General features: G+C 40.0%; 1 protein-coding gene across 6 annotated transcripts in view; it reads left to right on the top strand.

Moving 5' to 3' along the window:
• LOC134352009 (centriolar coiled-coil protein of 110 kDa-like) overlaps window positions 1-26,047 on the top strand; it is a 62,649-nt gene that overhangs the window by 5,492 nt on the left and 31,110 nt on the right. For all 6 annotated transcript variants that reach the window (XR_010019324.1, XM_063059047.1, XM_063059043.1 and 3 more), the window contains exons 2-4: window positions 7,538-7,706; window positions 12,940-13,068; window positions 23,327-24,950. Coding sequence is in view for 5 of the 6 variants with exons in the window: in XM_063059047.1 (XP_062915117.1) it covers window positions 7,566-7,706; window positions 12,940-13,068; window positions 23,327-24,950 (1,894 nt within the window). In the remaining variant the exon portion in view is untranslated. The remainder of the gene's footprint in view (window positions 1-7,537; window positions 7,707-12,939; window positions 13,069-23,326; window positions 24,951-26,047) is intronic.

The raw sequence follows: 26,047 nt of genomic DNA, 5'->3' as shown, positions 1-26,047 counted from the left end.
TCAATTTTTGTATTACTATTTCCTTAAAGTGTTGTGAGATCTAGTCCCTCTTGAGCAGCAGTCCCCACCCACCGGGCCGTGGACCAGTACGGGGCCGCAAAGCATGTGCTATCGGGCCATGAGGAAACGATATGAGTCAGCTGCACCTTTCCTCATTCCCTGTCACGCACTGTTGAACTTGAACATAGGGTTGCCAACTGTCCTGTATTTGCCGGGACATCCCATATATTGGGCTAAATTGGTTTGTCCCATATGGGACCGCCCTTGTCCCATATTTCCCCCACTAAGGTAGAGTGTTCCTATGAAACCTTTTGTGCCGAAATAGCGTAAAGCGAAGAAGCAATTACCATTAATTTATATGGTAAAAATTTTTGAGCGTTCCCAGACCCAGAAAATAACCAAACAAATCATACCAAATAACACACAAAACCAAAAATAAATAACACTAACATATAATAAAGGCAGGAATGATGTGATAAATGCACAGCCTTTATAAAGTAGAAATAATGTATGTACAGTATAGTCAGGAAGATGAAGGCAAAAGCGATTTGTGGGGGAAAAAATTGGCACGTACGCGCATGTGCACATCACATGCGTACGTCATGCATGCGCGCACAGGTGCCCGCGCAAGGCTTCATGGTCATGGTAGTCTTTCCTGGGGTAAAGTGTCCCGGGATTTGACTGCTACTTTTGTCCCTTATTTGGGAGTGAGAACGTTGGCAACCCTAACTGTAAAAGACATGTTAGTCATAGTCATACTTTACTGATCCCGGGGGAAATTGGTTTTCGTTACAGTTGCACCATAAATAATAAATAGTAATAGAACCATAAATAGTTAAATAGTAATATGTAAATTATGCCAGTAAATTATGAAATAAATCCAGGACCAGCCTATCGGCTCAGGGTGCCTGACCCTCCAAGGGAGGAGTTGTAAACTTTGATGGCCACTGGCAGGAATGACTTCCTATGACGCTCTGTGCTGCATCTCGGAGGAATGAGTCTCTGGCTGAATGTACTCCTGTGCCCCACTCAGTACATTATGTAGTGGATGAGAGAGATTGACCAAGATGGCATGCGACTTAGACAGCATCCTCTTTTCAGACACCACCGTCAGAGAGTCCAGTTCCATCCCCACAACATCACTGGCCTTACGAATGAGTTTGTTGATTCTGTTGGTGTCTGCTACCCTCAGCCTGCTGCCCCAGCACACAACAGCAAACATGATAGCACTGGCCACCACAGACTCGTAGAACATCCTCAGCATCGTCTGGCAGATGTTAAAGGACCTCGGTCTCCTCAGGAAATAGAGGCGGCTCTGACCCTTCCTGTAGACAGCCTCAGTGTTCTTAGACCAGTCCAGTTTATTGTCAATTCGTATCCCCAGGTATTTGTAATCCTCCACCATGTCCACACTGAACCCCTGGATGGAAACAGGGGTCACCGGTACCTTAGCTCTCCTCAGGTCTACCACCAGCTCCTTAGTCTTTTTCACATTAAGCTGCAGATAATTCTGCTCACACCATGTGGCAAAATTTCCTACCGTAGCCCTGTACTCAGCCTCATCTCCCTTGCTGATGCATCCAACTATGGCAGAGTCATCAGAAAACTTCTGAAGATGACAAGACTCTGTGCAGTAGTTGAAGTCCGAGGTGTAAATGGTGAAGAGAAAGGGAGACAAGACAGTCCCCTGTGGAGCCCCAGTGCTGCTGATCACTCTGTCGGACACACAGTGTTGCAAGCACATGTACTGTGGTCTGCCAGTCAACTAATCAAGAATCCATGATACCAGGGAAGCATCCACCTGCATCGCTGTCAGCTTCTCCCCCAGTAGAGCAGGGCAGATGGTGTTGAACTCACTGGAGAAGTCAAAAAACATGACCCTCACAGTGCTCGCTGGCTTGTTCAGGTGGGCGTAGACACGGTTCAGCAGGTAGACGATGGCATCCTGGACTCCTAGGTGGGGCTGGTAGGCGAACTGGAGGGGATCTAAGTGTGGCCTGACCATAGGCCGGAGCAGCTCCAGAACAAGTCTCTCCAGGGTCTTCATGATGTGGGAGGTTAATGCCACCGGTCAGTAGTCATTGAGGCCGCTGGGGCGCGGCGTCTTCGGCACAGGGACGAGGCAGGACGTCTTCCACAGTACAGGAACCCTCCGGAGCCTCAGGCTCATGTTGAATACATGGCGAAGTACTCCACATAGCTGAGGGGCACAGGCTTTGAGCACCCTGGTACTGACACCATCCAGTCGTGCAGCCTTGCTTGGGTTGAGACGTTTCAGCTGTCTTCTCACCTGTTCAGCCGTGAAGCCCATGGTTTTGTGTGGGGGAGGGTTATAGTCATGACAGCAGGGTGAGGTGCTCTTGTTTCATTTTTTTTTTAAAGGGAAAGTGCACACTTGCAATGTTGAGGTGGTTTAACCCTACTTGAACAACCGCAAACCCCCCCCGGCTTGGCCGGTTCGCAAGAATATTGTCAATGCAGTGCAAAAAAGGTTGGGGACCCCTGCTGTTGAGAATCCTTGTGAATGATAATTTCATATTGTTAGTGTATCTATTCTGTCAGCTGGCTCTATTCTTGTTTGGACTCATTTTCCAGGGAATACATTGCTTCTTTATTCTTCCTACTGAGATGTATTACAATGTCTTCATTGAAAGAAACAGCATCAAATAACTTAATTCCACCAAGTCTGCACTAACTGTTAAGCACCCAATTGTACACTAATCCTGTCCTAATCTATATCATTTCCACCAGTTTCCCACTCTCACCCTCACCTGCAACTTTACACCCACACCCCCACCCTCCATGCCCACATCCAACATCGTTTTGTCTTCTTTAAAAATTATCGATTCTCAAAATCAGAAGACCCTGGACTGTAGACTTGGGTTGCAAGTGCAGTTTCCCTTTTAAAAAAACATGAAATGTGGAATGCGTGCTGGTCTGCAAGTAAGATTGAAGGGCAGAGCCCTTACACAACCATCCCCACACCACCCCCCCCCCACCCGCATACACTCCCTGCTATCCTGCTGGTGAATATACAGTCTCTAGAAAATAAAGTTGAAGCCCTCAGAGCAAGGTTGCTATACCAGAGGGACATGATGGGCTTCTGCATATTTTGCTTATTGGAGATGTGGCTCATTCCCACTATTTCGGATGCAGCGCTGCAGCCCGAGGACTTTGCCATCTACACAGGAAACCGTCACAGAGAGAACATGCAAACTCACAAGCATTACACAAAGTCAGGGTTGAACCTGGTACTAGTAGTTCTATTAGTTGTACCACTGTGCCACCAAGCTCTATTCCAGTGAATCGAGTAAATGAAATTGTATTCAAACCAAGACAGACAAGGAATTCTAATTACTCTGTTGTGTAAATCTCTTGAAGGAAAGAAAGATTTATACTTATTCACCTACTAGCACAACCACAGGCAGTGCCAAAATGCTATAAGGCAATTCTTTAAAGTTATTTTTGTTTGAACGTGAGAAATGTGACAATCTGAATAGCACAAGTCCACAAATAGTTTCATAAAAAAGGGCCTGATTTTTAGCCCAATTGCATTGAGAGACATTCGAAGGAGGAGTAGCCAAATATGAGAGCACTGCAGATTCTATAGAGACCAGGAAGTGATATGCATTTCTAGAGGGAGTTATCAGAAGTAGTGATTGTAGATTTAATGGAGTCAGCATTGGAGGATTGTGTTAAGCGAGAGTTCTGAGCAGATTACAGGTGTGCTGGGTACGGGCATGTGGTGAGACTAAAAAGTGGTACTTGAGGTGAGCAGATTGTGGGGAGAGGGGTGCGTCAATGTTCAACTCCATTTTGCTGATTTAAAGCTTTCATTGTTCACTGATTAAAGCAACGAGGGAGATGGAAACATTGAGGCTAATGTGGAAGATGAGCACCAGCTGTCTGTCTTCTGATTGTTGGTAGGGAGCTTGTGTGGCCTGCCACAGTGCCCAGAGAACGTTATCGAGGATTTTCTGCACTTTTCAGTATGGATTTGGACTATTGCCTATGGACTTTTTTCAGTCTTATAGTTTTTTATATTCTGTATTTTTGCCCATTTTTTTGTGGGAGGGAGAGGGGACTAGGGGTTGATGTTCTTGTTGAATTTTTTTGTTAACTTTACGGGGGGTGGTGGAGTTTGGGGTTGATGATCAATGATTGTGTTGCCGTTCTTCTTTTCTTGGTTTAGTGGCTATCGAGAGAAGAAGAATGTCAAGAGTTGTATACTTGGATAATAAATGAACCTTTGAATCCTTTTGAGGTTAGTGTTCAGAAGTAGCAGGTTGCTTCCTTAAATCCTTTGAGGATTGGCAAGAGGACTGTGGATGGAAGCTATACCCTTTTCTAACATTGAATCAAATTTTAGACTGTGACAATAACTAACTAACTGGTTTGATAAGGATTTGAAAGGATAAAGTTGCTGAATATGTTGTATTAGAGCCAAGATGACAGGACTGAGGTGTTCAAAGAGTACAATGAGAAAACTAAAAGAGGGAAGGTGACAGTGATGAAAGTCATTAGAAACAGCAGCTAAAAGTGCGCTTTGGAGTGGGCACGAGGGGAAACTCTCAAGCTGACTTACGTAGGCTTTTAATTTGTATGTTTGGATGATAAAATGTGATTGTGAGTAGACAATAAGAGAAAGTCTAAAATTAAAGTTGGGCATCCTGTGTTGGAATTGAATTTGTATTGGTATGGTGGAGCCTGCTGGCGCATCACAAACCTGTTGTTTTCGTAAGTGTGGTGACTGGTGTGGTGTTGCAATAACAACCTTGTACTCAACGTCAGCAAGACCAAAGAACTGACTGTAAACTTCAGCAATCGGAAGTTGGGGAACACACATCAATTCTCATTGAGGGGTCAGCGGTAGAAAGGATAAGCAGTTTTAAGTTCCTGGATGTCAAGAAGGCGGCATCCATCATGAAGACCCCTTGCCATCCAGGACAGCAGTACAGTGCAAGACCATACAAACTTTCTATAACTTACAATAAGAAATAAAATAAGTGAGGAATGAACTTGAAGAAATCTGATAAAGGGGAAGAAGCTGCTCCTAAAACATTGAGTATGCATCTTCAGGGTCCTGTATCTCCTCCTTGATGGTAGTAATGGGAAAAGTGCATATCCTGGATGGTGAAAGTCCTTAATGATGGATGCCATCTTCTTGAAGCACCGCCTTTTGAAGGTATTCTGAAGGTGGGATGGCTTGTGCCTGTCATAGGATTGGTGCAGTCTACGACTTTCTGCAGCTTCTTTCAATCCTGTGTATTGGAGGCTCTGTAGCAGGCAGTAATGCAACCAGTCAGATTGCTCTCCAAAGTATACATGCAGAAATTTGCTAGAGTCTTCGGAGGAACACCTGACCACCTCAAACTTCTAATGCAGTATAGCTGTTGGTGTGCCACCTTCATGATTGTATTAATGCGTTGGGTCTAGGATAGATCCTCTGAGATGTTGATGCACAGGAACTAGAAGCTGCTCAGTCTTTCCTCTGCTGCCCTCTCAGTGAGGACTGGAGTGTGTTCTCCTGACTTTCCATTCCTGCACAATATCTCCTGCACAATAAAACATAGAAAACCCATAGCACAATACAGGCCCTTCAGCCCACAAAGCTGTGCCGAACATGTCCTTACCTTAGAAATTACCTAGGGTTACCCATCATAGCCCTCTATTTTTATAAGTTCCATGTACTTGTCCAGGAGTCTCCCAAAAGACTCCATTGTATCCGCCTCCGTCGCCGGCAGCCCATTCCACGCACTCACCACTCTCTGCGTTTTTAAAAAAAACTTACCCCTGACAACTCCTCTGTACCTACTTCTAAGCACCTTAAAAACTATGCCCTGTTGTGCTAGCCATTTCAGCCCTGGGAAAAAGCCTCTGACTATCCACACGATCAATGCCTCTCATCATCTTATACCCCTCTATCAGGTCACCTCTCATCCTCAGCACTACAAAGGTTACTTGAGATAATTTTGAGGAAATTGTTTGTTGAGAGTTCAATTGCTTTTGAACTTGTACTTAAATGTTAAGTAATAGCAAGCAAGTGGTCAGTCTTATGCCAATCGTATTTCTGTACTTCAAAGTTCAAAGTAACTTTATGATCAAAATACATATACTATATGTCACCCTGAGATTCATTACCTTGCAGGCATTCACAGTAAATACAAAGAAACACAATAGAATCAATGAAAAGCTACACACAACAAAGATGAACAAACAACTAATGTGCAACATGCAAAAAAAACATAATTGTAATAAATACCGAGAACATGAGTTGTAGAGTCCTTGAAGGTAAGTCTATAGATTGTGAAATCATTCAGTGTTGGGGCAAATGAAGTTGAGTGAAGTGTTGTCGTCTGGTTTAAGAGCCTGTTTTAAGATGTAGTAACTGTTCCTGAACTTGGTGGTTTGGGACCTGAGGCTCTGGTACTACCTCCCAGGTGGCAGCAGTGAGAAGAGAGTGTGGCCTGCATGGTGGAGGCATGTGCAGCATAGAGTCAGACAAATATTTATATTTCACTTTTTATATTTATTTGACTGTCCTCTGTCAAAATGTCTTTGTATTCCTTGTGTTTCATCAAGTTGGAACAACGAGAGTAAAATAGTGGGTCTCTCAGGCAGCTATTTAGCCTATCATACAATGGGTAATTGTGTTTATTGTTTTAATGACAATAAATACAATTACTCATTGTAGGCATGTCTTGATCAGTGTCCTGTTTAAAGTTCATGAACCCTGAAATGTGATTTTTTTTTATTCCTTAACCTGTGCTGTCCAAAATATATTATAGTGAGAGAATAATATAACATGGAAACACGCCCTTCCCCCAACCCGCCTACTCAGAACTTCTGAATGATATGAGTTGTAACGAGCAAGGTATTAGAGTTCTTTGTATGAATTTAAATGGGTTGTATATATGATCATGTTAAACGTCTTAATGTTTATTCCAGATTGCCTCAACCTTTTGAAAATAGTAATCAGTTTTTTTTTGTAATTCTAAATATAAGATTTTACTTGAAAATAAAGAATTAAAGTTTTATAAATTGTGGCTTCATTGTTAGCCTGAATGTACTATTACTTCAAAACTTATTTTGTCATACAGACTTAAAATCCCATTATTTTAACTGTTTCTAAAGTTTAAGTGCATATTGCAAAATAGAAGTGGATATTTATGAGTTACAGTACTCCGTTTGCAAGTTTTTACCAAATGTTAGCTTTATTTCCAAGCATATTTTGTACAGGTCAACCTTCTCTAATCCGGCACCATTGGGACCTGAGGAGTGCCGGATTAGTGAAAATGCCGAATTACAGGAGGATCACATTAAGCATAATCAGTGCCAGATTATCAAAGGAACCGGATTACAGGTAGTCGGATTAGTGAAGGTCGACCTGTATTTAAAAGGTTTAAGCCTTTTTTTAAAACCTGCCTTTATCATTAGCAAAGAAATACATGGCTGTAGTATATTTGGTATCGTATTGCTGGCTTATTTGGAATGGTGGTTACAATCTTGATAACTTCCAATTCATGTCTTTTTACAGCTATCAGGCAAACAATTAGTGGATAGCAATGGAAGACTATGAGGAGTTCTGCAAGAGGCATTTAGCCAGGATTCAATCAGAAATGATAAAACATGAAATTTCACAATCAGTCTACCAGAAGAACAACTCTCTTATTCGTTTTCATGGAATAGCTGTACTTTCTCCTTTGGTAAGATAATCTGCATTTACTCTGTGGGTAAGAAATTAGACATCATGGATTATATAATGCGAACAATTTACTAATTATATTTTCAATTTTACTCACACTATTAATTCCTTGCTGTAGGCATGTAATTAAGGAATACAGGTGTCCCCCGCTTTTCGAACGTTCGCTTTACGAAACCTCACTGTTACGAAAGACCTACATTAGTACCCTGTTTTCGCTTTCAGAGGGTGTTTTCACTGTTACAAAGAAAATCAGCGCGCGATAAAAGGCGGCGTGCGCCCCGAGCAGCTGCTGTCCCCTGGATTCGGAACGGCATTGCTTAAACACGTTGCATTGAGCAGCCGTTAGCAAAATGAGTTCTAAGGTGTCGGAAAAGCCTGAAAAAGCTCATAAGGGTGTTACACTTAGCGTAAAACTGGACATAATTAAGTGTTTCGATCGTGGTGAATGAAGCAAGGACAAAGTGATTTTGGCTTGTGGAAGCTGACGAAGATGATGTTGAAGAGGTTTTGGCATCCCATGACCAAGATCTGATAGTTGAAGAGCTGATACAATTGGAAGAGAAAAGGATAACAGTTGAAACCGAATGCAGTAGCGAAAGTGAAGCAACTGCGTGAGATTTTCACTGCAATGATAAAGTACGACTTTAATTTTGAAAGGGTACGTAGGTTTAGGGGATATTTTCAGGATGGTTTGAGTGCTTACAAAGAACTGTGTGATGTAAAAATGTGCGAGGCTCAGCAGTCAAGCAAGCCTTCCACATCAGCCACAGCAGACGACGAACCTCGACCTTCGACATCGAGGCGAGCAGTCATAGGAGAAGATGAGCTGCCTGCCCTGATCGACGATGAGATGACACCCTCGTGTCCCACCACCCCAACCCCTGGGCCCTGGACAGATACTGTACCGATTCATGAAGAATGCAACGGTAGCTGGGAGGCACACAGCACATCTTTAAGAAAAAAGCTGAAATACACATGCTAATTAATTAGGTGCCGCCTAGCATGTAATTGTCGGCCCAGATCAGAGATGATGCAATTGGCACTGATCTGCGCCGACATTTACGTGTCGGGCGGCACCTAATTAATTAGCTTGTTTATTTCGGCTTTTTTCTTAAAGATGTGCTGTGTGCCTCCTGGCTATCGCTGCGTTCTTCGCGGCAATGTATTGGTCGGCGGCCTGGAGGGTGGGGGCCACTGCACCACCCCCAACCTGCGACGACTCAGTCTAACACACCATCATCAGTGTGCCCGGCGCTGTTTTCCCAATTCCGGTAAGTGATACTACACTGTAGATACATTATTTCTACTTTATATAGGCTGTGTACTTTTATGTGTTATTTGATAGATTTGGCAGCTTCATAGTGTAAAGGTTACTGGAGAGCACCTTTATGCCAACAGCGCTTGCGTGAGATTTTCACTACGGAGATCTGTGCAGGCAATTGTTGTAGAGAAGTATTTCTACTTTATATAGGCTGTGTATTTATCATATCATTCCTGCTTTTACTATATGTTACTGTTATTTTAGGTTTTATGTATTATTTAGCATGATTTGGTAGGTTATTTTTGGGTCTGCGAACGCTCACAAAATTTTCCCTTATAAATAAATGGTAATTGTTTCTTCGCTTTACGACATTCTGGCTTACGAACCATTTCATAGGAACGCTCTACCTTCGGATGGCGGGGGAAACCTGTATAACACGTTCCTTACTACCATTGTTGCATGACTTCAGAGGACAAGTGATCTACTGCTCCTAATAGAAGTGGCGGAGCTGTGAATTAGTTGCCACTCGTGTTTTTGGTAATGATGGCACTGATGAATCTGAGCTTGATGGAGCTTGTAGTGCTGAAAGAAAAGATCCTTCCTGTAACTGGACATCTGATGAATGAGGTTTAAAGATTTTAATCGACATTTAATGGCTGGGGGGCAGGATAGCATGGAGGTTGGCACAACACCATTATAGCATGGGGTGTCAGAGTTCACGGTTTAATTCCAGTGTCGTCTGTAAGAATTTGTATGTACTCCCGGTGGAATGCATGGGTTTTCCCCAGGCCATCAGTTTCTTCCCCCGGCCCAAAGACATAACATTGTCATTGTAAATTGTCCTGTGTTTAGGCTAGGATTAAATTGTTGTTGTCCAGGGCTGCTGGAGTGATACAACTCGAAAAATCAGAAGGGCCTACTCCACACTATACTGTTAAATAAAATTAAAAATAAATAAATTTGGACAAGCTGCTTCTACCTGATAAAAGTTCCTTATAACAAACCACGTCATGAGCTCTTGTAATTTTCCATCATGTGGCCACAATCTTTGTTGGGATCATTGTATTTGTAAATGGTTATTGCTTTCTCAATGTAGTAGACTGCATCAAGTCTCTTTATGATGAGCTGTCCTTGTGGTAGTGATGTCTTGCCAAAGACTTCCTGCAACGCTTCCAACAAATCATTATTTCTGAGTTCCTTGTCCAGTAACTTTGCCAAGTTATCCTATCGGTTTCATCAAATTCAACTTCATTTAACGATTTGAAAATCTTCAGAGTGACATTTATAAACTCAGAATTATGCACATATTCTGTCCACAATTTCTTGTTTTATCATTTATTACTGCTTGGGTACTATAAATCCAAAAGAGATGACGTAGACCATAGATACCTTAATATTGTGATATTAGAGCCAAAAAGCAACCTGAATGTTGTTAGTCATGTTCTTGGACATCAGTGATGAGCAATTCTCTTTGCCTAATATCATCCTATCATTTGTTGGGGAGATAACCATGGAAAAAATGTTGTTATTCAAGAGTTTTTTTGGTAGACTCTACATTAATGAAAGATTTTTTTTAGAGCCTTGAGTTCTTAGATTAAGGGAGGGTTGAGCTTGTGTTCCTTCTTGGCATACCTGCATGAATAAGAGGAAAACACTCTTTGCTGCCTTTCATGCATGGAGTTGTTTTATAACCTCTCGAGATGAACGTTCATTCAGATGTACTCATGCATGTTTGATTTGGAAAATTTCTCTGCTATCACAGCATTCATATTTGATGGTTTCTCACAGAGATGATTGTCATGCAGGTTCATATGTTTCTTAAAATGTTCAAAACATCTGTGGCTGGCTTAGAATATATGGGCATCTTCAGAAGACCCTCCTTCACCGCTCTCCAATCTTTGTTTTTTTTCAAATTGTGGTAAAACAATCTCATTCTTATCCTGTTCATCATCAGGGATGCGCGCCATCAATTCTAATTTTCTGACTACATGCTTAACTTTTTTTATTCCCCCCTTTCTGTTATAACACTTTGCCTCTTTCAAAATGTGATACATTTTCAAGATTAGTATGTTGCAATTAATGGAGGCTAATTTCCAATAAACAATTGTGGTCTTGCAGCTAATGCAGCTGATGTAGCTTTACTGTCCTGGGGTATGATACTGATGTCGGGTCTTGTTTGTGTTCCAGTTTCTTCCCACACCTCATGTTGGTAGGTTAATTAGCTATTGTAAGTTAACACTATATATGTGGCTAATGAGATTTAAAGTGCATTTATTATCGAAGTATGTATACAGAATACAACTCTGAGATTTTGTCCTCCCGCAGACTAACACGAAACAAAGAAACATCATGGGACTCATTCAAACATCAAACATTTGATATGCAAACAAAAAAAAATTGCACAAGTGGCTGAACATCAAGCCAGTAGTATTCAATTTAATACAGTTCAGCACTGTACCACTACCCAATGCAGGCCACAGGGCCAATCTTCGCCGAAGCACACCAGTCCGCATCGATCACCCCAATCAAACCGCTCAGAAACAGCAAAAAAAAAGTGTAACCAGAATTCAGAAACACATGCAACAGGAACCTCAAAGTTCCTCCAAATGTGTCCACAGCCTCACTGATTATATAGCTGAGAATATATACAAAGAAGTAGGTGGGCATAATAGAATTGTTCTGAGAGCTGACTTTAGATGAATGGCAAAGAAAAAGAATTTCAGGATGTATATTGTATACATTTCTCTGACATTAAGTGTACCTATTGAAACCTATTTCATTAGAAAAATATGAAAAATTGTGTCAATAGTTAATTGTGCCATTAGGCTCCAGTTTGCTTCAATAGGTACTTGTGTCAATGATATATGTAAACAGCAGCCTATTTCAGAGCATTCATCAAGTGGATAGCAACCTTTATTGACACATTTGTGCCTGGGATTTGAATTTTTATTGCTATTATTGATACAATCCTTCTTCCTGGCTCCTAACATTAAGGATTGCTCATTATAGCAAAATCTTTAAAAAAAAGTCAAGGATATGTACCTAAAAGAATCAATTGTGTTATAGCAAAAGTAATTGAGCAATGGGTGGCCTTCAGAGTGAGGATGTTTCTGTTACCGTTTATATTTCTTCCTATGGAGAGAAAATAAATCAAGAGTTTAGGATGGCCAAAAGAGTCAAATTGAACAGAAGGGCATGTGACAGATGCTATGTTATTATGAGAAATGGGAACAAGGCTGATTATGTGGGAAGAAAGGAGGAGAAAGGCAGTTGTATTTCCAATGGTAGCTGTTAAGAGCTGGAGATGAGTGTTTGAGTGATTGATGAACGAACCAAAATATTCTGGAAGGAACTTCTCTGGAATGCTGAAAAATTTGGAAAAGGCTTGATTGTTTGGAGTTAGCAAAAAATGATCCACTGAACCTGGCACTCATAGAGTGCAAGATTATAGTTCTGTATAGGACGGAAGGAGTCAGCAGAAATTTCATTTGTACCAGATCAAGTTAGTGAGGCTAGATGACAAGTTCTGGCAATAGATCCAGTTTGATCCAACCCTGTACATTTTGACTAAATTGCAGTGCCACTGTATTTGTTTACTCTAGTGGATAAAATGCATTCAAATCCAAACCATCACATGTACTCTAAAAAGCAGATTTTATTTGTCATTGGATTACTTTGTAAGCATGGCGTCCTTTAAATCAGTAAAAGCCTTTTGCATAATAGTTAATCATAAGCTTTTGAAAAACTCGTCAGCTGCCTGGATTAAGCTGGTTATTCGATCACCACCTCCAAGCTTCAAGTTACTCATCACCAAACAAATGGACCGAATAAGTTGTCATCACAATAGACGGTGGAGTTACTTGTTCTGATATAGTAAGACTGGGGTTTGAAAATACTTTACTATAGTGAAGTCAGTTATGTTGAAAACTTATAAAACATCAGACTGAATGAAGCTAATTTTCCCTTTTTGTAGATGAAGGCTGAAAGAAAACTGGAAATGCAGCAGTACAGACAAAAGGCCATGGAATTGGAGCTAGGTCGGTACAAAGCAAGAAAAAGTGCCTTACTTACCCGTGTGGAAGAAATTATCGAAAATATACAGGTTAGCTACTTTATTACTTTTGCTTATGGTAAAGAATTTTAAAATTTAAAATGCCTGAGTAAAATCGAGAGTTTACAGGAAGTTATATAATTTCCTGCATTGTCATTCTGGCACTTCAAGATAGTTGACTACTGTAATTCTGATCTAACACTTATCATATTCTGTGCAAATAAGTGATTAGTAACATTCATGAGCTATGTTGCATGGTAGTGATGATAACTGCCACATGTTAAAATAAGAATGCAGAGTGTGAAAGCAATTTTACCTCTGAGTAATTGGTTTAAACTGCTATTGATTGCATAATGCAAGTTTCATTGTCCTGTTGAGACAGCTGTCTTTTTGAATAAGTTGTTGGCTTCCTGTTGGATCCAAAAGATGGTGTGGCTTTTTTTGTGCTTCATCCATTAATGATGAGCAATGTAGATGATTTCATCATTTAGCTCATATAAGTACATAATTTACTACTGGTTTTGTTAGTTTTCAAATAGTTTATGCAAAGTAATTGAAGCTGTTCCCCCAGTACAGTATTATAAAATTAGACACAGTACAAAAAATGAATACTTCAAATTGGTGTTGAGGACAATAACTTGCAGCAGTGAATAAGCTCAGTGAGCATTATGTATTTTTCTCATAATACATTGATATTTTAAAATATTCAGTCTGCAACTCAGATTACTAGGACCTATGCCAATAAATACTGTATATTCTGACTATCGTGCTTTAAAAGATGAGGTTTTCTGCAATTTTTGTAATTTCTAAACTCTCATGACAACTATGAAATATGGAAGTGGTAGTTATGGGACCACAATAAAATGCAGACAATAAAATCACCAATTAACTCTCAACATGATTTTAATGTGAAAATGCCTCTTAACAACGTAGCTGTTTGACGTGTCATCATACCCCAGAGGCTGATTATGGTCTGTGAGGTGTTAAAGGAGTTTTATAAATGACAAGTTGTCATAAATTTCAAAATGAAGATCAAAATTTGGCTTTCTATAAGGAGAAAATGGATAGAACTGATTAACTTAGCTGTTAATTGGTAAATAATTCAATAGTAAGCTTCAAATGTATTATTTTTGAGGCCTCTACTCTCCTGGACTATCCACAATTGATGGGTAACCTAATAAGTGAGCCTAGAAATTCGTTGTTGGAGTGAGAAAAAAATGTGTATTCAATTAGCAAAGTTTAGAACCCTTCTTAATTTTGCTCAAGCTCTCCATCAATAAAGTTGAGGCCCTTGACATGCAACTCTATTCAAAGATACTTTTCCATCATAAATTTCACTTGTAACCTCTGCCCTTGTCTTTCAAATGTGCAGATTGTGGAGATGGGAGGCGCTGATGGAGAAACATCGGTGATTTTTAGATACTGTTTCATAAGTAATATACACTACAGCCCCTGATGCAGGGAGGTAAATTATTGGGCTTGTAAATGAAATGTTCATCAAGGAAAGTGTTTATTCTAGATTGCATCAAGCTACTTGAGCTTTGGGGTGGCACTCATCCAGAAAATGGGAGAGTATTCAGTCATGTAATTGTACTTTGGTGGTGAGGGACTGGGAAGTAAGAACAAGAGTCTGACGACTTCATGTAGCTACGTTACTTATCTAGTTTATCCATTTGAATTTCCAGTCACTGGTGATAATTGAGATGTTTTTTGAGGCAGGGATGATGGTAGTGAAGTTGATTATGTCAATACGATGATCAGATTACATTGTTCTCGATGGTGATTGTTAGATACTTGTGTCTTGAATGATATTTGCATTGAATCTGCTCAGGTTCAATATTCTAGTCTTGTTTCACATGGATGTGGATTTATTCACAATCCATTATCTGAGGAATTGCTAGTACAGCTGTTCAGTTTGCAAGCATCACTGAATAATCCTATTCTATGCATGATAGGTAGAAGGTCATTCATTAGGCACTTAAGGATAATTATGGAAAAGAATCTGCCTGAAGAAATCCATGGAACAATGTTATGACTGAGCTATCCCAAGATCTCTAGTAACCACAATCATCTTTCTTCATGCCGCCTGCTATTTGAGTGTTTTTCCTGATTTCCATTTTCTTAAGTTTCATTAGTATTCCTTGCTGCCATGTTCACTCAAATGTTGATTTCAATAGCAGTCATTGTCACTTTGCTTTTAGAGTTGTTTTGTATTCATACCGGGATCAAGTTTGGAATTGGATTTATATAGTACTGTACAAACACATATACAGTGGCATGCAAAAGTTTGGGCACCCCCGGTCAAAATTTCTGTTACTGTGAATAGTTAAGTGAGTAGAAGATGAACTGATCTCCTAAAGTTAAAGATGAAACATTCTTTTCAATGTTTTAAGCAAGATTGGTGTATTATTTTTGTTTTGTACAATTTTAGAGTGGGGGGGAAAAGGAAAGGAGCACCATGCAAAAGTTTGGGTACCCCAAGAGATTTGAGCTCTCAGATAACTTTTACCAAGGTCTCAGACCTTAATTAGCTTGTTAGGGCTATGGCTTATTCACACTCATCGTTAGTCATAGTCATACTTTATTGATCCCGGGGGAAATTGGTTTTCGTTACAGTTGCACCATTAGTAATTAAATAGTAATAAAACCATAAATAGTTAAATAGTAATATGTAAATTATACCAGGAAAAAAGTCCAGGACCAGCCTATTGGCTCAGGGTGTCTGATACTCCTGTGCCCACCCAGTACATTATGTAGTGGATGGGAGACATTGTCCAAGATGGCATGCAACTTGGACAGCATCCTCTTTTCAGACACCACCATCAGAGAATCCAGTTCCATCCCCACAACATCACTGGCCTTACAAATGAGTTTGTTGATTCTGTTGGTGTCTGCTACCCTCAGCCTGCTGCCCCAGCACACAACGGCAAACATGATCGCACTGGACACCATAGACTTATAGAACATCCTCAGCATCGTCCGGCAGATGTTAAAGGACTTCAGTCTCCTCAGGAAATAGAGACGGCTCTGACCCTTCTTGTAGACAGCCTCAGTGTTCTTTGACCAGTCCAGTTTATTGTCAGTTCGTATCCCCAGGTACTTGTAATCCTCCACCATGTCCACACTGACCCCCTGGATGGTCACCGGTACCTTAGCTTTCCTCAGGTCTACCACCAGCTCCTTAGTCTTTTTCACATTAAGCTGCAGATAATTCTGCTCACACCATGTGACAAAATTTCCTACGGTAGCCCTGTACTCAGCCTCATCTCCCTTGCTGATGCATCCAGCTATGGCAGAGTCATCAGAAAACTTCTGAAGATGACAAGACTCTGTGCAGTAGTTGAAGCCCGAGGTGTAAATGGTGAAGAGAAAAGGAGACAAGACAGTCCCCTGTGGAGCCCCAGTGCTGCTGGTCACTCTGTTGGACACACAGTGTTGCAAGCACACGTACTGTGGTCTGCCAGTCAGGTAATCAAGAGTCCATGACACCAGGAAAGCATCCAGGTTTATCGCTGTCAGTTTCTCCCCCAGCAGAGCAGGGCGGATGGTGTTGAACACACTGGAGAAGTCAAAAAACATGACCCTCACAGTGCTCACTGGCTTGTCCAGGTGGGCGTAGACACGGTTCAGCAGGTAGACGATGGTTAGGAAAGGCCAGGTGAAGCAAATTTCAAAGCTTTATAAATACCCTGACTCCTCAAACCTGTTCCAACAACCAGCAGTCATGGGCTCCTCTAAGCAGCTGCCTAGCACTCTGAAAATTAAAATAAATGAAAGAAGATAGCAAAGCGTTTTCAGGTAGCTGTTCCCTCAGTTCATAATGTAATTAAGAAATAGCAGTTAACAGGAACGGTGGAGATTAAGTTGAGGCCTGGAAGACCAAGAAAACTTTCTGAGAGAATTGCTCGTAGGATTGCTAGAAAGGCAAATCAAAACCCCAGTTTGACTGCAAAATACCTTCAGGAAGATTTAGTAGACTCTGGAGTGATGATGCACTGTTTTATTGTGCAGCGACACCTGCACAAATATGACCTTCATGGCAGAGTCATCAGAAGAAAACCTTTCCTGCGTCCTCACCACAAAATTCAGCATCAGAAGTTTGCAAAGGAACAGCAAGACAAGCCTGATGCATTTTGGAAACAAGACCTGTGGACTGATGAAGTTAAAATAGAACTTTTTGTCCGCAATGAGCAAAAGTATGTTTGGAGAAAAAAGGGTGCAGAATTTCATGAAAAGAACACCTCTCCAACAGTTAAGCACCGGGGTGGATCGATCATGCTTTGGGCTTGTGTTGCAGCCAGTGACACAGGGAACATTTCACTAGTAGAGGGAAGAATGAATTCAATTAAATACCAGCAAATTCTGGAAGCAAACATCACACTGTGTGTTTAAAAAAAACAAAGCTGAAGAGGAAAAGAGGATGGCTTCTACAACGGGATAATGATCCTAAACACACCTCAAAATCCACAATGGGCTACCTCAAGAGGCGCAAGCTGAAGGTTTTACCATGGCCCTCACAGTCCCCCAACTTAAACATTATCAAAAATCTTTGGATAGACCTCAAAAGAGCAGTGCATGCAAGACAGCCCAAGAATCTCACAGAATTAGAAGCCTTTTGCAAGGAAGAATAGGCGAAAAGCCCCCAAACAAGAATTGAAAGATTCATAGCTGGCTACAGAAAGTGTTTACAAGCTGTGATACTTGCCAAAGGGGGTGTTACTAAGTACTGACCATGCAGACTGCCCAAACTTTTGCTTCGGGCCCTTTTCATTTTTTGTTATTCTGAAACTGTAAAAGATGGAAATAAAAAAGTAATCTTGCTTAAAATATTAAAGAAATGTGTCATCTTTAACTTTATGCCTTTTGGAAATCAGGTCATCTTTTACTCGCTTAGCTATTCACAGTAACAGAAATTTTGACCAGGGGTGCCCAAACTTTTGCATGCCACTGTATAGCCAGGGTGCCTAAGACTTTTGCACAGTACTGTATTACTGCTGCCACAAAAAAAATATTGCACAAGTGGGTGATGATAAATCTGATCTTGATTTGAGTCTCTGTTGTGTACTGAGAGTGGGAAGGGGGCAGGGAGGGAGGAATAATAGTTGGGGAAACAGGGGAAGGGAGAGGGAAGGGAGTGGGAAGCACCAGAGAGACATTCTGTAATAGTCAATAAATCAGTTGTTTGGAATAAAATGACCTTGCTTGGTGTCTTAGGGATAGGCGTATTTGCATCTGTTCCTCTATCTTCCACCCACCCCCCACCCCTGGCACTCCTTCTCTGCTACCTGTCTCGCACTCCTCCTTTGGTGCTCAACCCTCTCCATTCCCAACATCCTTTGCTTCTGCCAGACTAGCTCTCTGCTCCATGTTGACAAATACAGTACTGTGCAAAAGTCTTAGGCACCCTAGCTGTATGTGTATGTTTATAGCCCATTCTTTAGTTAGAGCCTTCAGCATTTTGGGCATCGAGGGAGAGAGGAAGAGGAGAGCCATCCACAGTACCACCGATGCGGCAGAGAGGGCCTCAAGATGGCTGTGGCTCAAAAGAGGGGAGCCATGGAGTCATAAGTAGCTAGCCATCTGGGCACTAGCTGGGGTCTGATCAGCCCCGGCTGGGTCACCTGGAGGAGGTTGTATGATGTTGAAAGACCCGAAACACCCGATGATTCCAGGAACATCACTGAAGATGTGTCTCGAAGCATCAAGAGACGTAGGTACACAGCATATATATGTGTGTGTGTGTAACTGTGATAGCACTGTATTTTGTTGGTGTTTGAGCAAACAAAATACAAATGTCTCAAAATTTAGTGCAAGCATAACATTAATGTATATTGCTTGAATATAGTGTAGGTAATTTTCACCTTTAGGTCCAGGATATGGATCTAATGTAGGCAAATGGATTAGTGAAGAAGAACAAAATGTGATTGGCATTGCCACGATGGACCAATTTCTGTGCTATACAACTCTGACTATGACTTTAAGCAGCAAATAATTTTACTATGTAGGTTCAGCCAACTTCAAGTGGACAAATCTTGAATTTCCAATTAAGATGGTGTATAATTCTGCTTTGGTTACGAGCATAGGTGTACCATGACTGTAAAATGAATTGATGTTATTTGCCTTGCCTACAAACCCATGACATCTTCCGCTAAAGACGATAAAGACAGTAGGTATATGTGGACACCATCACCTGCATAGGTTGCACACTGTCCTGATTTAAAAATACATTTCAGTCTTTCATCACTGCAACATCCAAATCCTAGAACTTCCTACCCAAAGTACTGACAGTGGTGGCTTTTACTACTACATTCTGAAGAGCAGTTGGGGATGGTCCTGGCTTTGCCATCAATGCCCAGATCCAAAAAAAACAGAATTTAAAAACGAAATTATGTATTCCTAGTTTTTGAGCTGTTGCTAATATTTTATTTAACACAGAAAGAGTGTAATAAAACAAAATGCATTTCCCTAGAACTCAGATTGGCACTGGGTCTTCACTAGAAGCATGTAATGATTATTCCTAAATATACTGTTATTGACAAGTAGATTTGTAACTAGAGGTATAATTAAAGATGCAGAGAAATTAAATTATCCTAACACTGGATCTTTCACCACATGCTGTATCTTTTTTAAAGCTACGTCATCTGGATGACCAATTTAGTTGACGGTCCTATTACTTGAGCTATTCTTGATAATGACATTTGAAATCCCCCTTCTAGAGTAAATCATGTATGATGATGGAATTCTTCAGTATTTCTGTGAGCTTTTCGTCGTGGAAGATTTACTGATTCATTAGGTGAAGGAGGGCAGTTGATGTTGATCGTGCGATGCTATGGTGTTTGGATTTGGTATTGAAGCCATTTCTCTTGCCCATACCCACTTCCAATGAGCACACAATATCTTTGCACTATCCTGCTACTATGATTAGACAACTTCAACGTCAACAAATGGATGATATTAAATTGAAGAAAAAGTCATTTTGGAAAAGTGGTTTTGGAAATTGGTAGCAGGCCAGAGGATTAAAAAAAATAAAAACTACCAACACAAAGGAAGAAAGTGGATTGAGAGTAAGCATTCTTTTTATATACAAAATTAAGGTAAGTTCCTTTGAGAATGAAACACTGCTATTGATAATAGAAATTAAGCCAAAAGTAGAGATTTTGAACAAATATTTTGTGTCTACCTTGAGAGCACAGAACACTAAAAGCATCCCCGTATGAATAGAACACCTCAGAACAAAAGGAACTTGATTATCATTAGTTAAAAGGTAATAGCCAAACTAATGGATCTTAAGGCTGCTGTTCTCGAAATTTGGTGACTGCTATCTTGGGGTCTTGAAGCGCTCTAGATGCTCTGGAATAGTCCCAGTGGATTGGAAGATAGCAAATGTAATGCTGTACTCAAGATGGAGGGAGGCCAGACAGGTGGCTGGTGGCAGGTTAGCCTGACTTTTCAAAGTTATCTAGGCCTTTCGGGCTATCATGTCCAACATTTTTGCCTATATACACTATTCTATTTCCCTGCATCAGACTGTTTCCTTCTATGCCCTCTATTATTTAAATGTTATTCTAAGTTTAAAAATTCAAGGCTCAAAGTACAAAGTAAATTTATTACAGAAGTACATGTATATCACCATATACAACCCTGAGATATATTTTCTTGTGGGTGTACTCAATAAATCCAGTAACCATAATCGAATCAATGAAAGACCACATCAACAGGTGGACAACCAGTGTGCAAAAGGCAACAAACTGTGCAAATACAAAAAGAAAGAATGATACTAATAAATAAATAAATAATAAGTATCAAGAAAATGACGTGAAGAGTCCTTGAAAGTGAATCCATAGTTGTGGGTACAGTTGAGTGAAGTTAAAAGTGCTGCTGGAACATAGTATTTATATCTGATTTTACCACTTTCTTTGGCAGCTTTTTTCAGACATATACCACTCTGGAAATTGCTGAAGACAACCTTTAAAGGTGTAATATCAGGATTTTAAATATCATGATACATTCTAGTAGAATCAGCATTGTTTTATGAATAGGAAGTTGTGTGTGCCAAATAAGGTTTTTGGAGGATGTAACATGTAGGTTGGATAAAGGAAATGGTGAATGTAGATTTCCAAAAGGCATTTGATAAGGTGCTGTAAGCTAGGAACTCATATTGTTGGTACAAGGGTGGGTAGATAACTAGGCCACTTTCAGCACAGCAAGTTGTTATTACTGGCGAGCCACAGTGTTAATTTCTGGGGCCTTGTCCATATAATTACTTGTAGGAAGGGATAGTGTTTTTTGCAGCCAAATTTATTCACAGCAGAAAATGGGAATGCATGGTATTTGCAGAACAGTCACTGCAGTATGTTAAATAGAAGGACAAAAAATTTTGACAGCTGTAGGGAAAATGAGACCTGAGAAGCTAAACGGCTGACTCCTGCTCCTATTTGTTTGTTAAGTTAGGTATAGGGATGGTGATGATGGGTCTGGGACTTTGAGTACATGGCTAGCTGTTGTTTGGCTAGTTTGTGAGAGTGTTTTCACAAATCTTGGAATAAAACCAAGACAAAATTTGCAGGACTGATTGAGCTGATGATTATTTGTCACTTTGTAATTGGATCCCTAGGTTGAAGCTATAGTAGAGACACAAGATTTCATATGTTGAGATCTGGAGCAAAAAACAAACAAGCTGCTAGAGGAACTCAGTTGGTCAGCCAGCATTTATAGAGGGAACAGTTGATGTTTCAGGTTGAGACCTTTTAATCTGGATGAAAGAGTTGAGGGGAGATGGCGATTATCAGGAGACAGAGGGGAAAGTGGGGCAAGTTCTGACAAGCAATGTGTGGATTCACATGAGAAGGGCTAGATGGACAGATGGAGTTCGGTGAGGGACAGATGGGTTTTGATAGCGATAGAGGCATCAAAGAGCCCTACATTGGTAAGACCAACCACAAACAAAGGGACCTCTTTGCTGACCTTTGCATTCTGCCTGTTAAGCCCATCTGGTTGCAAGCCATTTTAATTCCCCTTACCATTTTCATGCCCTCTTGTCTGTCCTCTGCACCCTCCATTGACAGAATGAGGCTAAACACAGGCTAGAAGAACAATGCTTAATATTTTGCCTGGTTGATACATGAACCTTTAAATTCATCTTTTTGCAGGTAGCCTGTCCCCTCTTTTTCTTTCCCTCTCCTTATTTCCAGGCCCATCCTTCTTTCCAAGCCACCCAGGGACCATCTAGTTTCTTTCCACTCACCTACCTACACCGTGGCAATTGACATGCACTCCTTCCACTGGGTTCCCTCCCCTATTATTCCCACCTGCCCATTATACCTGCGTTATTTAGATTTTTTTCACCTTCCTTTTTTAAGCAGGTTCCTTAATCTGCAGTCCTTTGCCTCCACTATCACTTCCTAGCCCTGTCCTTGCCTCCTCAACTGACTTCTGCCATTCAAACCCTCTTCACCTGGATCCACAAATTGCTCTTGTCCCATCCCGCCCTTTACCTGTTTCACTGGTTACCTACTATATTATCCCTCCATCCTTAACATCTATGTGAAGAGTCTTGACCAAATTGTCTGTTTTGCGGTGCAGATACTGCCTATCTTTTGAGTTCCTACTCTTTGAAGCTTTAGTGCTTTGGTGTATTTACAAAGGCATATTCTGCTATGGAATTAGAATTGGATGTATGTCAAAAACAGTTAACAGTTGATTGGTAGCTTCCCATGATATTAATGCAGAAATTGATCTTTCATGACAACTCTTACTGTACAGATGTTTCCATTGTTACCACTTATGTACCACAAGAGAACTTGGTATATTCAGGTAATCAATTAGCCTTTGCCTTGTGACCACAACCATGTTACCAAAGATTTTCGTCATGAACATTGTCACTGTCTCTTTAAAAAAAATTACTCACTTTTTACAGTAGTAACTCAAGATGCAATGTTGGAAGCTGGTAGAAAGGACTGGATATCACTACTAAGTTAGTTGCATTGTATTGTTGTGTTTACAATTGTTCACTTAGATACCAAAAGCAAAACATTACATAATGTGATTTTATTAGGTTACAGTACCATTGGTTACCAATAAACATTCAAGTGTTACGCTTCACTTCCAATGGACCTCCAGAACATAGAGCTGATGCTTTTCGTATTTGCACATTATTATAATAAATTTAACTTTTTAAATTGTTAAATGTTGTTCAAAGTACTTATACAACTGGAAAATCTTTTAAATAGGAAAGAGAAGTAGCATCTAAAATTATTAAATTTAAAACTGTTGTCCTGATGCTCTTGTTTTAAAACACTTTCTTTTAAAGGTATGTAAAGTGCCAAGTAATGCTGAATGTGCAAAAGATCCACTTACCCAACCTGCAGCAAGTGATTTCAAAACAATACAACATGCTAACCGTTCTTCAGTTTCACCAACGTCTACTAAAAAATCAGAGGATCTTGATCAATCATCTAAGCCATTGTTGGAATTAAAGGAGAATAGTTCCAGTGGAATTTCTGATGAAAGATGTACTCAAATAAGTGAGCTTTCCAAATCAACCTGTAGTACTCAAACTAACGGCACTAGTTCAGTATTTGTGAGCACTACAAAAGAATCAAAGACTGATGTACTGCCACCTGAAAAGGAATCTCCTGATCATTATGCAATGAGTCTCCAGAACCTGCTTAAAAAGTCAAGGGAATACATAGAGAGAGAACAAAATCGACGTAATGGGAAAAACGTTTGCAAGGATGGTACAAATGAAAGCAATTCAGATAAAGAAAATGAAGGTATTAAAGTCAATGACTGGGAAAATGAAAGAAACAAAGTTTCTAAAAGTCAGAGTCCTGTTATAGTTGATAAATCAAGCAGTGCAAGGTCACCTTTGCAATCACAAGTTGCTTCCATGATAAATGAAAGCTTTGAATTGCCTGATAAAGCAGCACTTAGCACATCTATTTCAGATTTACATACAAATTCAGATTTAGCAGCAAAGTCGAGGAAAGGCTCATCTAAAGAAGTTGAGTCAGATGAGGAATGGATAAACAGCTCGGCATGTGAATACGAAACTAGTTTGTTTAAAAGCCTAACAGGATCTTATGCCAAACTGCCCAATCCTGAACCAAGCCGTAGCCCTAAAATACACCAAAGACGTCCCAGAACTTCAACCAATATTGTTATTAATAATCCAGTGAATGCTTATGACCTAAGCCCAAAAGAAAAATTCAGTGGCCTACCTGGGACCAATCAAGGTCAAATAAATATTGGTGGCCTTGATGTAAGAAGAGCTATTCCAAGTGAGCTTCGAGCAATTGCCAATCAAGAAGAAACTGAAAGAAGTGTTGCAAAACTACAAGATCTTTCATTGTCTTTGGGAAAGATAAATGATATAGTTACAAAAAATAATTCACAATATACCTGTACAGAATTTTCTGAAAAGTCTGAACTAAGTAAGATTAGAAATATGGTTGATAATGAAGTTAATTTGCCAATAAGGAGCTTAATTCATAAAGATTCATATGATTTGGAAAGGACTCCTTCATTACTTGCAAGTAGACGAGAAATAAGTCAGCTATCAACAGCCCAGAATGAACTTAATCTCAGTGGCCAAAAGACTAGCAGCCTGATTGAAAAGACTAAACAAGGTTCACCTGTTATTCTTAATAAATCCTATGATGTCAAACATCCATCTCCAGTGCTATTGCAAGCTCATAGTACAAGGCAACAAACTGATTTCTTGCTTGGATCTTCCGAAAGTGAAGAGAGTCCACAAAGCAACATGGACATTAAAGCCAAACGCAAGTTGGATCTGGAAAGCAAACAATCTGCTGCAAAAACTACAACCTCAACTCTCCAGGAGCTGAACATGTTGATTCAAGAAAGGCATCATAGAGTTCCTATAATCAGGAAGGAAAATGAAGTGCCCTTAAATAACCACATCAAGACAGTAGGTAAGGACATTTTTTATCTATGCATAGAGAGAAAAATAATTTTAAATAGATCCTCTAAAATAATACTGGATGTCTGATTATCTCAGTGCACCGGTACTGATGAGGTCAAGTAGATATGTACTAACTGCAAAATAGTACATAACATATTTGTCATCTTTCTATAAAGTAATAGAGATATTATATCCACTGGTTTTAAATGTAATTTATGGAAATTTGGGCACATTTGTATCCATCTATTAAGTAATAATTACTGCTGAACTACCTTTGACCTGTCCTGCTTGGTGGTGCAATAATATCAGTGCCGGACTCCGGAGTGAAGGTTCCCAAGTTCGAATCCAAGTCGGGTTGAGCGTCGAGCTAGCAACTCGGCTTCGTAAAAACAAGAACAGCTTGCTACAGAAACACCATCAAAAGACAGTGCCCCGATAACTCCACTGCCGAGTTAAGGGCTATTCTTCTTCTTCTACCTTTGACCTGACACATTAATTTTATGATTGTTTTCAACAAAGAATAAAAATATTGCTTTTTTAAAAATATCTTTTTAATTCTATCACTAAATCAAAGTGAATAGTTTATTTACTCTACAGTGATTCAAACATAATCTATTTATCAAGATGTTTGGTCCTGAATCATTTATCATATGTCTTTAAAATTAGTGGCAGACAAGGTAGTGATACGTTGGTTTTAATATTCCAAAATTCCCTAGATTAATGGAAAATTCCATTGCAATTGAATAATAGAGACTAACATTATTCAAAAAAGGAGACAAAGTAAGCAATTGTAGAACAGTAAAATCTGACTATGTTAAAAGTTATAATAAAAGCTGTTGTAGCAGAGCACTTGAAAAATTCAAGATAACTAGGTTTTGTCAAAGGGAAATCATATTTGACCAATATTTTAAAGGCGTAATCTGTTGTGAATGAGGGAGAAACTGATAATATTATAAGGTTTTGGATGTATTTGACTAGCTGCCATATTAGAGGAAATAAAAGCAAACAATATAAGGGATAACATACGGATTGCTGACAGGTTGGCTAATAAAACATGGAGAATAAGCATAACTGGCCCTTTCTCTGGTTGGAAAGACGTAATGAGTG

The sequence above is a fragment of the Mobula hypostoma genome, chromosome 9 (genome assembly GCF_963921235.1).
Source record: "Mobula hypostoma chromosome 9, sMobHyp1.1, whole genome shotgun sequence".
NCBI classification, from domain to species: domain Eukaryota; kingdom Metazoa; phylum Chordata; class Chondrichthyes; order Myliobatiformes; family Myliobatidae; genus Mobula; species Mobula hypostoma.
Note: the sequence above shows the minus strand (reverse complement) of the source record. Positions and strands in the feature narration are given on the sequence as shown.